This window comes from Hippoglossus stenolepis, chromosome 18 (assembly GCF_022539355.2).
Source record: "Hippoglossus stenolepis isolate QCI-W04-F060 chromosome 18, HSTE1.2, whole genome shotgun sequence".
NCBI classification, from domain to species: domain Eukaryota; kingdom Metazoa; phylum Chordata; class Actinopteri; order Pleuronectiformes; family Pleuronectidae; genus Hippoglossus; species Hippoglossus stenolepis.
In genome coordinates, this window is record NC_061500.1 from 3268416 (window position 1) to 3284248 (window position 15833).

The window sequence follows — 15833 nt, forward strand, 5'->3', positions numbered from 1 at the left end:
ATGGAGATCCAGTCGCTCATCCAGTTCAGGACAGGTATCCTGTGCACGATGCCCAAAAGCTGGCCGCTTTGGGACTACGCTGACTACGGCTGCTACTGTGGACTGGGCGGCTCTGGCACGCCTGTGGACGAGCTGGACAGGTCATGATTCATTCACTCTCTCAGTTCAGTGCTACCATGACATAAAAAGATATTTTCGCCCTGTCTGAACACTTGTGTTGTCAAACCTGGAGTGCTGCAGTGCAGCAAGCTGTTACGGTGATGCCCGAGAAGCTCAAGGAATGCTGGTCCTTCTTCCACAACCCTTACACCAAGATGTACTCCTCCATCTGTGACAAAAAGCAGACGATCACCTGCCAACAGTTAGTGCACCGAGGCGACAAGAGCGTGAGGATTATTAAAGAAGAAGAATTAACCTCCTAATAGCCACCTTGTGCACTTTCTCCTCCTCAGAAAAACAACAAATGTGAGATGTTCATCTGCGGAGGGTGTGACAGGAAGGCGCGAGTGTTTTGGCCAAGTAGCCTTATAACCCCAAGAACAAAGCGACTGCCCAGCGACCAATGTCATTAGAAGACCTCTGCAGTTAATCAGACGCAGGATCCAGTCCCACACCACGACACCCCATCACTGAGCTCTGGGGCGGCAGCAGCATTGTTTCGTCCCAGCTCATTGAAATACTCCCACACTGACTTTGTACTGTCACATTCACAAGGTCATGGTTTCTTTCTCCTTCTTTCTTTGTGCTGCATCTCTGTTATTGGCTGTGGATCTGTATCCTGACAAGAAACACCAGTAGATCTGCATCTCTCATTAACTGATGCTGGTTATTCACAGGTATAATCTAACTCAAGTTTCCAGAGCGGTCTCATCTAGCTCTTTCTTCCCTTGCTTGCAAGTAGTTTAGACTGTAGACTTTAATACCTTGGCACTTTATCAAATTATACAAATGCTTGCAGTACTCAATAAAGAAGATAAAAAAAATGATTCCGTTTGTGAGTGAATGAACTTTTAGAGTTTTTGTATTATTTGTGAAGTATTCAGTTGTATATATTATTTTTTACCTTGGTTGATGATGTCATCTTAATATAGTTGCAGTGTTGTGGTCCGTTGCCATTTCAGTCAAGTGTCCGAGCACATTGCTAGTTTGGACCAAGACGACGTAGTTGAGACCAAAACCAGAGCAAATTATTATGTTATCATGGGTAGCAGGTCACAAACTTTAAAATAACTGCACTACGATAGTAAACATTTTATTTTTGTGTAGAATGTACACACAGTGTATGTATCCTGATCAGGTACAAGGTTCACTTATAGCGACAATGTATCGGAAGAATAATACATACATTACTATAATGTATAATTCTAATGCGTATACATACATTTTGATCATCTCTGCAGTTTTGATGCACTGATATACCACTGATATCCTCCTTAGAAAAAAATTCACCCCCTCAGGTTGCTCCTTTAGAAGGAGAAGGAACTTGTGGTGGGAAAGCTAAAACCATTTTTTTACTTAGAGCTGAAACAGGTTTAATTCTGCTCTAAAGTCTGGCTTTTTTTTTTAACATGAGAGCAGTAGAATTGACTCCTTCTTGAAACCAGCCTCAGGTGGCCACTCACTGAACTGCAGCTTTGCCTTCTGTATTGGCCTCGCTCGGCCAGGATTTTGCAGCTTAGGTGTGACCATAGACTGTAAATAAAGATGGCAAACTGACACCTTTCCTAAGTGGCACCAAACTGTCTTTAATTTTACCTAATTTGACTGGATGCAGTATAGGTCATAAACTGCACCTAGACTAAAAAGTCAATGTGCATACTCAATATGTTTTTCTTAAAGATGGTTTCAATTATTTTACAAAATGTATGTTCAAGTGTTTCTCTGCAAAACAGAAGAGAGTGGAGACAACGTCATCCATTTTTATACACGATCATTGTGTTTGACTCTGAATTAAGCGCACTGTATTTACAATTAAATTAAGTCAATATGGCATCATTTTGATTTTGTACTATTTAGTTGCAATACCAGTTTCTATAAACTGAGAGGTGAGATGAAGAACTTCAATTCCTCCTGCCGAGAAATTTCAGATACGGTGCCCTAGTGCTTGCTGCTGGCTCAGAGACTCTTTCCATTTGAGAGAGAGACCGACTGGCTGCTTTAGAGAGAGAGAGACCCAGATAGAGGGAGAGAGAGAGAGAGAGAGAGAGAGAGAGAGAGAGAGAGACTGGCTGGTTTAAGAGAGAGACAGACTTGATCATGAGGTGGCGCTATCCCACTATCACTGCATACACATAATAGATCTGTTCAGGTTTGGGCTCTGATGAAGAGCCAATCACATTGTTGTTCAAATCATAGAAAGTTGTATATTTAAAAAAGAGGTTCAAGTCCCCCTCAAAGAAGCCGAAAAAGCAAATATTAAGAGTTCTGCCTTACACGGCTTGAACTCTCCACCTCTGAGTGCTGTCCCACTGATCTACCACTGCACTAAATACAGAGTTGATCACAATCTTGATAGTTAATATAAGATCCCACTGTCCTTTCCCCCTTTGGCCCCCTCCTCACGAGTGTGTATCTCACTATGACCGCACCTGTTTGGGAGAGAGAGTAGGAGATTCTAAACTTCAGGAGAACCCCGCTCGAACAAAATGCTCTCATTCAAAATCTATAAATCCTATCTGTGAAATAAAAACACCGTGAGAGTCACAACACTTGGCCGAACAAGCAGATATCCCCATTATTGGTTAGAGTCAAAACATTTGACTGTGCGGCGGAAGTTAGAAAAGTACTTCCCCTTTCCAAGAAATGTCCTCTGAAAATTTGACTGGACAATGGGGCAGAGAAAGTTCTACCTCTAATTACTCTCCTCAAACAAATGCTTGGTACTCAAAAACTATAAGTCCTATCTGTAAAATGAAAACACGTTGAGAATCCCGCGACTTTAAGAACAACAGAATAACAATATTGTTGCATGCCCTGCAATGTATTCGCACCTAGTGGTGCCCGCACCCATGAGTAAGCTAAATGGAAAGATGACATAAATGGAAACACATCATTGTGACCAAGTGACGGACGTTGGCTTGAAGAACCTAAAACTGACAAAGGAAGCGGCTCAGGATCGTGTAACAGACTGGAACTGCTGCTGAGCAGTAACTCACACCTGCGGCCTTCTTCGCTTTCACGGTGGACGTACCTGACACTGAGTGCTGGCATGATCATCATTAAGATAACCAATCAGTGTCCTGCTTTCGGGAGCTGCAGTGCTAGCCTTTGTGCTAGCAGCCATGCCAGCTGCCGTGCAATGCTAAAAAGAAATTAGCCCGGGAAATACATTTCACAAGCAACATTCACCAGGTTCTGCGCTACCTCCGCCTCCTTGAGATGTTTGATGTCAGGCTGAAAATTGTATTTTGCATTACGTATGGTTGTTTAAGCCTGCTCTTGAGTGTTTGTTAGATGCGATTTGATGGAAACTGGTGTTAAAAAAGTTAGGCTATCTCTGACACGCAGCTCAAACACAGTGACACAACAAAACCACAACCACAAACGCAGTTTGTAGCGCACTCGCCACAGTCCAAGGTGAAACATTTCTGTTGAAGCCTCGTATGTGTGAAGCTCTGCGTTACTGAGAGTTGCTGTCAACATGTTTGTATTGTTAATGATCTGAAAGACTGAAATTATGACTTGAAACATCAATATGTATTTGTCACATGTTGGCGGGTGTCTGGGTGTAACAGCCGTGAACAAGAAGATCTTCTGCGAAAAAGGTTTCTTTGTTTCTTTCCGTCGCTGCTGTTGTCTCCAGAATCGACGTGGTGATGATTTATTGATGAAGATGCTTTCGACATTCAGATAAATTGCTGTGTCATTAAATGAAATGTGTTGTTGAGCCTTTATTTCGATGCTAGTGCGTGCACATTTTCCATTTAGAGATATTTGTATTAAGATTACAGTTCAAATCCGTGTGCAGTTTGAGTCATGTGTGTTGTCAGCATCAATCAAACACTGTTTATTTGCAAAAGGCGATGAGTTGTTTCAACTAATCTCTGATGAACCAGACAGCGGCTTCTGAAATGTTTAAAACATGAAATTGACAAACAGCCTCAGACTACCTGTCGTATGAACAGGTGACGGGGCGGGCCCCCCGAGGCCTGATGCTCGATATATAAAGAGGACCTGAACTCTGAGCTGGATCTGTGTCTGAAGGTCTTGACTCGCAGGATGAACGCCCTCCGAACTCTGTTTCTCTTGGCCGCCGGCCTCTCTGTGGGTGAGTACAACTTCACAAAAAGCTTCACCCCCCATCTCCCTTCTGGATAAAGTATTTCTGATTCATCTGCATGTGCGGCGGTTGATGCTCCTTCTAGTCCTGTGTAACCAGATTTCTCATCCTTCCAGCTTGTTGTGCTTCAAGCCCACCTATCAAACCCAAGGCGCTCATCCAGTTCAGGACAGGTATCCTGTGCACGATGCCCAAAAGCTGGCCGATTTTCGACTACGCTGACTACGGCTGCTACTGTGGAAAGGGCGGCGGTGGCACGCCTGTGGACGATCTTGACAGGTCGTGATTCATTCACTCTCTCAGCTCAGTGCTACCATGACATAAAAACATCTTTTCGCCCTGTCTGAACACTTGTGTTGTCAAACCTGCAGGTGCTGCCAAGTGCACGACAACTGTTACGGTGAAGCCGAGAATCTCAAGGAATGCACGTCCTTCTTCGACAACCCTTACATCAATTTGTACTCCTACATCTGTGACAAAGCGAGCAAGACGATCACCTGTGGCGGTGAGTGCACCCGGGCATTTGAGGCGTGAGGTTATTAAAGAAAGAAGAAGTAATAACCTCTAATACCTTGTGCACTTTCTCCTCCTCAGAGAAAAACAAGCATGTGAGATGTTCATCTGTAGTGTGACAGGAAGGCCGCTTGAGTGTTTCGCCAAATGAAACTCATAACCCCAGAACAAGCACCTGCCCAAAAACAAATATCAGTAGAAGACCTCTGCAGTTTATCCAATGCAGGATCCAGTCCCACACCCGACACACCCATCACTGAGCTCTCAGGAGCGGCAGCAGCTGTTTCGTCCGCTCATTGAAATACTCCCACTGACTTTGTACTGTCACATTCACAGGTCATGGTTTTCTTTCTCCTTCTTTCTTTGTGCTGCATCTCTATTGTTAGCTGTGGATCTGTATCCTGACAAGAAACTTTTAGTAGATCACCATCTCTCTCATTTAACTGATGCTGGTTGTTCACAGGTATAATCCTAACTCAAGTTTCCAGTAGAGGCGCTCTCATCTAACTCTTTCTTCCCTTGCTTGCAGAAAGTAGTTTACAGACTGTAGACTTTAATATTGGCACTTTATCAAATTAACACAAATGCTTGCAGTACTCAATAAAGAAGATAAAAAAATGATTCCGTTTGTGAGTGATTAATTTATAGAGTTTTTGTATTATTTATAAATATTCAGTTGTATATATTATTTTACCTTAGTTGATGATATCATCTTAATATAGTTGCAGTGTTGTGGTCGTTGCCATTTCAGTCAAGTGTCGAGCACATTGCTAGTTTGGACCAAGGCAGCGTAGTTGAGACCAAACAGGCAAATTATTATGTTATCATGAATTAACTTGTTCAACTTTAAAATAACTGCACTACGATGGCAACATTTCTTTTTGTGTAGAATGTACACGCAGTGTATGTATCCTGATCAGGTACAAGGTTCACACTTACGGCCGCGACAATGTATCGGAAGAATAATAAATACATTACTATAATGTATAATACTAAATGCGTACACATACTATTTGATCATCTCTGCAGTTTTGGCCAGCATGATATACCACTGATATCCTCCTTAATTTACACAGTGTAAACACAGTGCGGCTAATTCAGAGTCAAGCGCAATGACTGTGTATACAAATGGATGACGCGTCTCCACTTCCTTCTGTTTTGCAGAGAAACACTTGAACATACATTTTGTAAAATAATTGAAACCATCTTTCAGAAAAACATATTGAGCATGCACATTGAGTGTTTAGTCTCTAGGTCAGGGGTCGGCAACCCGCGGCTCTTCAGCCCCTCTGCAGCGGCTCCCTGTGCAGTGTTGAACGGTGAACTTAACGAATCAGTTTTCATATGATGAACGTGAGTGAACGTCACGTTCATTTTTATTAAATCATCGTATCAGGCCAGCATGAAATACCAGGAGCGGGTGTGCGTGCGTGTGTGTGTGTGTGTGTGCGTGTGCTCCTAGACCCACAGAGCAGGCCCGCCCACCCACGCTCGTCACAATACTACCGGCTGCTTCTTATCAGTGGAAACAGTGAAAACACCGAGTCTCTCTGGTCTCAGCTGCTCAGAGATCAGCGCCGCAGCTTCTAGATCAGAGCAGAAGCTGCAGCTGGTTTGTACCGAGCTTCAGTCATGTGTCCGCCTCCAGTCTGACCTGCTCTCACTTTTTGTTTTAATACTTCGTCAACTAAAATATCTTTTTAGCTATGAGCTAGCTATATCTTTTATTTGTTTCAGTGGACTACTTCTTATTTCATACATTTCCCACAAATATGGGGAGGACTCAAATAGGCCTGCATGGTTCTGTGTTTAATTTATTTCCAGTAAGGCCTTCACATTGCCAGTATTTTCTTCTCCTCTTCATAAGAGTTGGTGTTTTCCTTTGTTGTAACAGTTAAAAATAGCAATAAAATGTCAACAGTTTTCTTTATTGTCGTTCTATAATTTCATAAATGCAACAAACTAGAGTTTTAATATATATAGTATAACTATATATCAGCGTTATAAACTGTGTTATCAAATATGTTTTGCGGCTCCAGACAAATTTGATTTGGGGGAAGAGGGGCAAAGCGGCTCTTTGATAATCTGAGTTCTACCCCTGGTTAATAGTCTAGAGGACTGAAATTATGACTTGAAACATCAATATGTTGTCACATGTTGGTGTCTGGGTGTAACAACCGTGAACAAAGGCGATCTTCTGCGTAAAGGCCTTTGAATCGTGCTGGTGCGTGCACATTTTTTCTATTTTGTTGTATTAAAGATCCTGTTACAGTTCGAATCCGTGTGCAGTTTTGAGTCATGTGTGTTGTCAGCTTCAATCAAAACATATTTATTTGCAAAAAGGTGATGGATTGTTTTCAACTAATTTCTGATGAACCAGACAGCGGCTTCTGGAAATGTTTAAAACATGAAATTGACAAACAGCCTCAGACTACAGAGAGAGTTGGAAGAAAAGTGAAATGGCTTTACTCAGAAAGACTGAGGAGAGGACTCATGGAATTAGTGATGAAAACAGAGAATGGAGTGACTGGAAGGAGGTGCAGCAACCAAACCATTGATTTATTTCTTTGCTTTATATGATTATATATAAAAGTTGAAAATATAAAACCTTTTTTATCTGAAAGGAAAAAGAAAAGAAACAAGAGTAGCATAGCTTTTTTAATGACTTGACTCACGATTAAGTGGAATACAAGCGATACATACATTACTTTTTCGTAATAACCATATGAAACCTGGATGAGCAACCAGCCACACTCGTGTATTAATCTCGATTGCAGCAAACTGGAATTAATAACTTAATAGACGATTGTTTTTCAGTGCAAACCTCTTTGCAATACTTATTTCTCTGTATAATGTCGCAGCCTCTCTCAACAAAATGAGAAGTTTCCGTTCAGTATATTGAAAAAGTGACCTTTTCTTGGAGATGGGAAATTGTATCCAAATATTGATATGAGATGGAAGAGAAGCGGAAAATGGATATTGCTTTTGAAAAACAAGGATGGAAGAGCGAGTAGGAGGAAGGAAGAACAAAATATAACTTTAAGATGAAGAAACCCACTTTATTTTATTATATATATAATTTTATTTATAAATGTCTCTTTTTCTTTAGTTATAATACAGCACAATACACTGGCCACTGTTAAAAATCACACTTTTACTAATGAAGAGTAGAAAGGGCCACACTGTGAATCCTCTCTCTCACCTCAGTTAACATCGCTGTGTGGTCACTGAGCTGCTGAACTATGACTTCACAGAAAACTTAAGAGTGATTAGAGTTTTCTCACGAATGTTGGTTCGTGTTTGAATCCCAGATCCTGTTCACTGTGAGAAGTGCGACCTATCGTATGAACAGGTGACAGGCGAGCCCCACAGACCTGATGCTCGATATATAAAGGAGGACCTGAACTTTGAGCTGGATCTGTGTCTGAAGGTCTTGACTCTCAGGATGAACACCCTCGAACTTTGTTTCTCTTGACCGCCCGGCCTCTCTGTAGAGTAGTACATCTTCACAGAAAGCTTCACCCCCATCTCCCTTCTGGATAAATACAGTATTTCTGATTCATCTGCATGTCTGTGGTTGAGTGCTCCTTCTAGTCCTGTATAACCAGAATCCTCATCCCTTCCCACACCTTGTTGTGCTTCAGCCCTGTCTACCTGCTGACAGGCGCTCCAACCAGTTCAGGACGTGATCCTGTGCATGATGCCCGACAGCTGGCCGAATTTCGACGCTCACGGTGACTACGGCTGCTACTGTGGGAAGAGGCGGCTCTGGCACGCCTGTGAGCGATCTGGACAGGTGATGATTCATTCACTCTCAGTTCAGTGCTACCATGACATAAAAACACCTCTTCGCCCTGTCTGAACACTTGTGTTGTCAAACCTGCAAGGTGCTGCCAAGTGCTGACCGATATTACGGTGACGCCATGCAGCTCCAGCGAATGCTGGTCATTCTTCCACAACCCTTACACAAGATGTACTCCTACAGCTGTGACAAAGCAAACAAGACACTCACCTGTAAAAGTGAGTGCACCGGGAGCGACAAAGAGCGTGAGGTTATTAAAAGAGAAGAAATAACCTCCTAACCACCTTGTACAATTTCTCCTCCTCAGAGAGAACAACAGCATGTGAGATGTTCATCTGCGAGTGTGACAGAGCCGCAGTGTTTCGCCAAGAGCCTTACGCTTGAGCACAAGCGACTGCCCAGCTGACCAATGTCAGTAGAAGACCTCTGCAGTTAATCGAAGGCCAGGATCCAGTCACACGACACACCCATCACTGAGCTCTCCAGGAGGCGGCGGCAACTGTTTCATCAGCTCATTGAAATACTCACACTGACTTTGTACTGTCACATTCACAAGGTCATGGTTTTCTTTTCTCCTTCTTTCTTTGTGCTGCATCTATTGTCAGCTGTGGATCTGTATCCTGACAAGAAACACCAGTAGATCTGCATCTCTCATTAACTGATGCTAGTTATTCACGGGTATAATCTAACTCAAGTTTCAGTAGAGGGCGCTCTCATCTAGCTCTTTCTTCCTTGCTTACAGAAAGTAGTTTACAGACTGTAGACTAATGTGGCACTTTATCAAATTATACAAATGTAGGTACTCAATAAAAGAAGATAAAAAAAATGATTCCATTTGTGAGTGAATGAACTTTTAGAGTTTTTGTATTATTTGTGAAGTATTCAGTTGTATATATTATTTTTTACCTTGGTTGATGATGTCATCTTGATATAGTTGCAGTGTTGTGGTCAGTTGCATTTGATCAAGTGTCTGAGCACATTGCTAGTTTGGACCAAGGCCGGCGTGGGTTGAGACCAAAACCAAGAGCAAATTATTATGTTATCATGAATTAACTTTAAAATAACTGCACTCATTTAGTAAGCATTTCTTTTTGTGTAGAATGTACACACAGTGTGTGTATCCTGATCAGGTACAAGGTTCACACTTATGGCACGACAATGTATCGGAAGAATAATACATTACTATAATGTATAATACTTATGCATCCACATACATTTTGTTCATCTCTACGTGCAGCGCACTGATATACCACTGATATCCTCCTTAATTTACACAGTGTAAACACAGTGCGCTAATTCAGAGTCAAACACAATGACTGTGTATACAAATGGATAGCGCGTCTCCACTTCCTTCTGTTTTGCAGAGAAACACTTGAACATACATTTTGTAAAATAATTAGAGCATCTTAAAGAAACATATTGAGCATGCACATTGACTGTTTAGTCTAGGTGCAGTTTATGACCTATACTGCATCCAGCCACCAGGGGGTAACCAAGACAGTTTGGTGCCACTTCGGGAAAGGTGTCAAGTCGGCCATCTTTATTTACAGTCGATGGTCACACCATGTAGTTTATCCCTGCTCTCAGTCAATATGGCATAATTTTGATTTTGACACTATTTAGTTGCAATACCAGTTTCTATAAAGTGAGAGTTGAGATGAAGAGTTAAAAGTAAATGGAAAAGATGACATAAATGGAAACACATCATTGTGACCAAATGTGGACGTTGGCTTGAAGAACCTACACAAAACTGACAAAGGAACGGCTCAGGATCGTGTAACAGACTGGAACTGCTGCTGAGCAGCGCTCACACACACGTGTTGCTTCAGCGCTTTACGGTGGACGTGCCTGACACTGATACAGCATAGTCATCATTAAGATAACCAATCACAGTGTCCTGCTCGGGGCACGCGGGTGGCTGGCCTTTGTGCTAACGCTCCATGCTAGCTGCCCGTGCAATGCTAAAGGAAGTCAGGAAATACATTTCACAACAACATTCACCAGGTTCACACTCTGCCTCCCGCCTCCTTGAGATGTTTGATGTCAGGCTGAAAATTGTATTTGCATTTGTGTGACCAGCTGCTTTCGCTCTTGGTGTTTGTTAAGATGCGATTTGATCGGCTGGTGTTAAAAAGTTGAGCTTATCTCGACACGCAGCTCAAACACAGTGACACAACAAAACCACAACCACAACGCAGTTTGGCAACGCACTCGCCACAGTCCAAGCGATCAGGAAACATTTCTGTTGAAGCCTCGTATGTGTGAGAGCTGCGTTACTGAGGAGTTGCTGTCAAGATGTTTGTATTGTTAATGATTTGAAGGACTGAAATTATGACTTGAAACATCAATATGTATTTGTCATGTTAATTGTCTGGAGTGTATTTCAGCCGTGAACAAAAGAAGATCTTCTGCAGTGTCTTTGTTTTTGTAAGCTGTTGTCTCAGAATCGACGTGGTGATGATTTATTGATGAGAAGATGCTCGACATTCAGATAAATTGCTGTGTCATTAAATGAAATGTGTTGTTGAGCCTTTGAATCATGCTGGTGCGTGCACATTTTCCATTTTGAGAGATATTTGTATTAAAGATTACAGTTCACATCCGTTTGCAGTTTGAGTCGTGTGTGTTGTCAGCTTCAATCAACACAGTTTATTTAGAAAAGGCGATGAGTTGTTTCAACTAATCTCTGATGAACCAGACAGCGGCTTCTGAAATGTTTAAAACATGAAATTGACAAACAGCCTCAGACTACAAGAGAGAGTTGGAAGAAAAGTGGGAGAAATGAGCTTTACTCAGAAAGACTGAGGAGAGGACTCATGGAATTAGTGATGAAAACAGGAGATGGGTGACTGAAGGAGGTGCAGCAACCAAACCATTGATTTATTTCTTTGCTTTATATGATTATATATAAAAGTTGAAAATATAAAAACCTTTTTATCTGAAAAGGAAAAAGAAAAGAAACAGAGTAACGCAGCTTTTTTTAATGACTTCACTCACGATTAAGTGGAATACAAACGTACATACATTACTTTTTCGTAATATTTCCTATGAAACCTGGATGAGAACAACCAGCCACACTCATGTATTAATCTCCCGGTTTTGCATCAAAACTGGAATTAACTTAATAGACGTTGTTTTTCAGTGCAAACCTCTTTGCAGTAATTATTTCTCTGTATAATGTCGCAGCCTCTCTCAACAAAATGAGAAGTATGGAACGAATGGAAGAAAGTAAATAATGACGTTTATTAACTGGAGATGGGAAATTGTAACTCAAATATTTGATATGAGATGGAAGAGGAAACGGAAAATGGATATTGTTTTTGAAAAAACAAGGATGGAAGACGAGAGGAGGAAGGAAGAACAAAATATGTCGTTAAGATGAAGAAACCCACTTTATTTTATTAAATATATAATTGTATTTTTAATTGTCTCTTTTTCATTAGTTATAATACAGCACAATACAATGGCCACTGTAAGAAATAACACTTTTACAAATGAAGAGTAGAAAGGGCCACACTGTGAATCCTCCCTCTCACCTCAGTTAACATCGCTGTGTGGTCACTGAGCTGCTGAACTATGACTTCACAGAAAAGTTAAACACGTTGGAGTTTTTCTCGCGAATGTTGGTTGGTGTTTGAATCTCTGATGCTCGATATATAAAGAGGACCTGAACTCTGAGCTGGATCTGTGTCTGAAGGTCTTGGCTACCAGGATGAACACCCTCGAACTCACCTGTTTCTCTTGGCCGCCCGGCCTCTCTGTGAGTGGTACAACTACAAAAGCTTCACCCCCCATCTCCCTTGTGGATAAATAAAGTATTTCTGATTCATCTGCATGTGCGGCGGTTGATGCTCCTTCTAGTCCTGTATAACCAGATTTCTCATATTTCCAGCTTGCTGTGGTCCAGCCCTGTCTCGCCACGAAAGGGCACTCAACCAGTTCTGGATCCAGATCCGGTGCGAGATGCCCGACAGCCGGCCGATTATTGACTACGCTGACTATGGCTGCTACTGTGGAAAGGGCGGCGGTGGCACGCCTGTGGACGATCTGGACAGGTCTTGATTCATTCACTCTCTCAGTTCAGTGCTACCATGACATAAAAACACCTCTTCGCCCTGTCTGAACACTTGTGTTGTCAAACCTGCAGGTGCTGCCAAGTGCCGCGACAAATTATTGCAGTGACATATGCAGCTCAACGAATGCTGGTCATTCTTCCACAACCCTTACACCAAGATGTACTCCTACAGCTGTGACAAAGCAAGCAAGACACTCACCTGTAACAGTGAGTGCACCGAGACGACAAGAGCGTGAGGTTATTAAACAAGAAGAAATAACCTCCTAACCACCTTGTGCAATTTCTCCTCCTCAGAGAACAACAACGCATGTGAGATGTTCATCTGCGAGTGTGACAGGAAGGCCGCCGAGTGTTTCGCCAGAGCCTTATAACCCGAGCACAAGCGACTGCCCAGCGACCAATGTCAGTAGAAGACCTCTGCAGTTAATCGAAGGCAGGATCCAGTCCCACACCGACCACCATCACTGAGCTCTCAGGGCCCGGCAGCAGCTTGTTTCGTCGCTCATTGAAATACTCCCCACTGACTTTGTACTGTCACATTCACAAGGTCATGGTTTCTTTTCTCCTTCTTTCTTTGTGCTGCATCTCTATTGTCAGCTGTGGATCTGTATCCTGACAGAAACACCAGTAGATCTGAATTTCTCATTAACTGATGCTGGTTGTTCAGGGTATAATCCTAACTCGAGTTTCCAGTAGAGGGCGCTCTCATCTAGCTCTTTCTTCCCTTGCTTGCAGAAAGTAGTTTACAGACTGTAGACTTTAATATTGGCACTTTATCAAATTATACAAATTCTTGCAGTACTCAATAAAGAATATTAAAAAATGATTCAGTTTCTGTGTGTGTGAATTTATCGAGTTTTTGTATTATTTGTGAAGAATTCAGTTGTATATATAATTTTTTACCTTGGTTGATGATGTCATCTTAATATAGTTGCAGTGTTGTGGTCGATTGCCATTTCAGTCAAGTGTCTGACACATTGCTAGTTGGACCAAGGCAATAGTTGAGACCAAAACCAAGAGCAAATTTTATGTTATCATGGATGCTAAAATAACCTTTGCACTACGATATTAAACATTTATTTTTGTGTAGAATGTACACAGTGTATGTATCCTGATCAGTACAACGCGTTCACTTCTGACGCGACAATGTATCGGAAGAATAATACATACATTACTATAATGTATAATACTTATGCATCCACGTCCCATTTTGATCATCTCTCTGCAGTTTTGGCGCACTTGATATACCACTGATATTCCTCCTTAATTTACACAGTGTAAACACAGTGCGCTAATTCAGAAGTCAAGCGCCCAATGACTGTGTATACAAATGGATGACGCGTCTCCCACTTCCTTCTGTTTTGCAAACACTTGAACATACATTTTGTAAAATAATTGAAACCATCTTAAGAAAACATATTGAGCATGCACATTGACTTTTTAGTCTAGGTGCAGTTGCTGTACTGCTGCATCCATGCCAGGGGGTAACCAAGACAGTTTGGTGCCACTTCGGGAAAGGTGTCAAGTCGGCCATCTTTATTTACAGTCGATGGTCACACCGTATAGTTTATCCCTGCTCTCAGTCAATATGGCATCATTTTGATTTTGACTTATATTAAGTTGCAAACCAGTTTCTATAAAGTGAGAGTTGAGATGAAGAGTTAAAGTAAATGGAAAAGATGACATAAATGAAACACATCATTGTGACCAAGTGACCGGATGAACAGCTTGAAGAACCACAAAACTGACAAGGAAGCGGCTCAGGATCGTGTAACAGACTGGAACTGCTGCTGAGCAGCGCTCCACCACCTGCACGTGTTGCTTCAGCAGCTTACGGTGGACGTGCCTGACACTGAGTGCTGGCATGATCTGTCATTAAGATAACCAATCAGTGTCACCGCAAGGCACCGCGGGTAGCTGGCCTTTGTGCTGGCGCTCCATGCTAGCTGCCCGTGCAATGCTAAAGGGAAGTCCCGGAAATACATTTCACAAGCAACATTCACCAGGTTCACACTCTGCCTCCGCCTCCTTGAGATGTTTGATGTCAGGCTGAAAATTGTATTTGCATTCGTGTGATTGGCTGGCGCCTGCTCTTGAGTGTTTGTTAAGATGCGATTTGATCGGCTGGTGTTAAAAAAGTTGAGCTTATCTCGACACGCAGCTCAAACACAGTGACACAACAAAACCACAACCACAACGCAGTTTGGCAACGCACTCGCCACAGTCCAAGCGATTAGGAAACACTTCTGTTGAAGCCTCGTATGTGTGAGAGCTGCGTTACTGAGGAGTTGCTGTCAAGATGTTTGTATTGTTAATGATTTGAAGGACTGAAATTATGACTTGAAACATCAATATGTATTTGTCACATGTTGGTGTCTGGGTGTAACAGCCATGAACAAAAAGAAGATCTTCTGCGAAAAGGTGTCTTTGTTTTTTAAATGCAGCTGCTGTTGTCTCAGAATCGACGTGGTGATGATTTATTGATGAGAAGATGCTCGACATTCAGATAAATTGCTGTGTCATTAAATGAAATGTGTTGTTGAGCCTTTGAATCATGCTGGTGCGTGCACATTTTCCATTTTGAGAGATATTTGTATTAAAGATTACAGTTCACATCCGTTTGCAGTTTGAGTCGTGTGTGTTGTCAGCTTCAATCAACACAGTTTATTTAGAAAAGGCGTTAGGTTGTTTCCAGCCTAATCTCTGATGAACCAGACAGCTGACTTCTGAAATGTTTAAAACATGAAATTGACAAACAGCCTCAAGACTACAGAGTTGGAAGAAAAGTGGGAGAAATGAGCTTTACTCAGAAAGACTGAGGAGAGGACTCATGGAATTAGTAGTAAAACAGAGAAATGGAGTGACTGAAGGAGGTGCAACAACCAAACCATTGATTTATTTTCTTTGCTTTATATGATTATATATAAAGTTGAAAATATAAAAACCTTTTTTTATCTGAAAAGGAAAAAGAAAAGAAACAAATAGCAGCTTTTTTAGCCATTGACTTCACTCGATTAAGTGGAATACAAGCGTACATACATTACTTTTTAGTAATGCTTCCTGAAACCTGGATGAGAACAACCAACTTCCACTCATGTATTAATCTCCCGGTTTTGCATCAAAACTGGAATTAATAATGAGCGTTGTTTTTCAGTGCAAACCTC

The 15833-nt window shown here is 41.8% G+C and overlaps 1 protein-coding gene and 1 pseudogene across 1 annotated transcript; both read left to right on the forward strand.

Annotated features, from left to right (window-relative positions):
* On the forward strand, positions 1-422 carry LOC118125491 (phospholipase A2-like). The gene is made up of 2 exons (XM_047344538.1): positions 1-140; positions 233-422. The coding sequence occupies exons 1-2, from the start codon at positions 1-3 to the stop codon at positions 420-422; spliced, it is 330 nt and encodes a 109-aa protein (XP_047200494.1).
* Positions 423-4124: 3702 nt separating this feature from the next.
* Positions 4125-13079, forward strand: LOC118125493 (annotated as a pseudogene).
* Positions 13080-15833: the final 2754 nt, after the last annotated feature.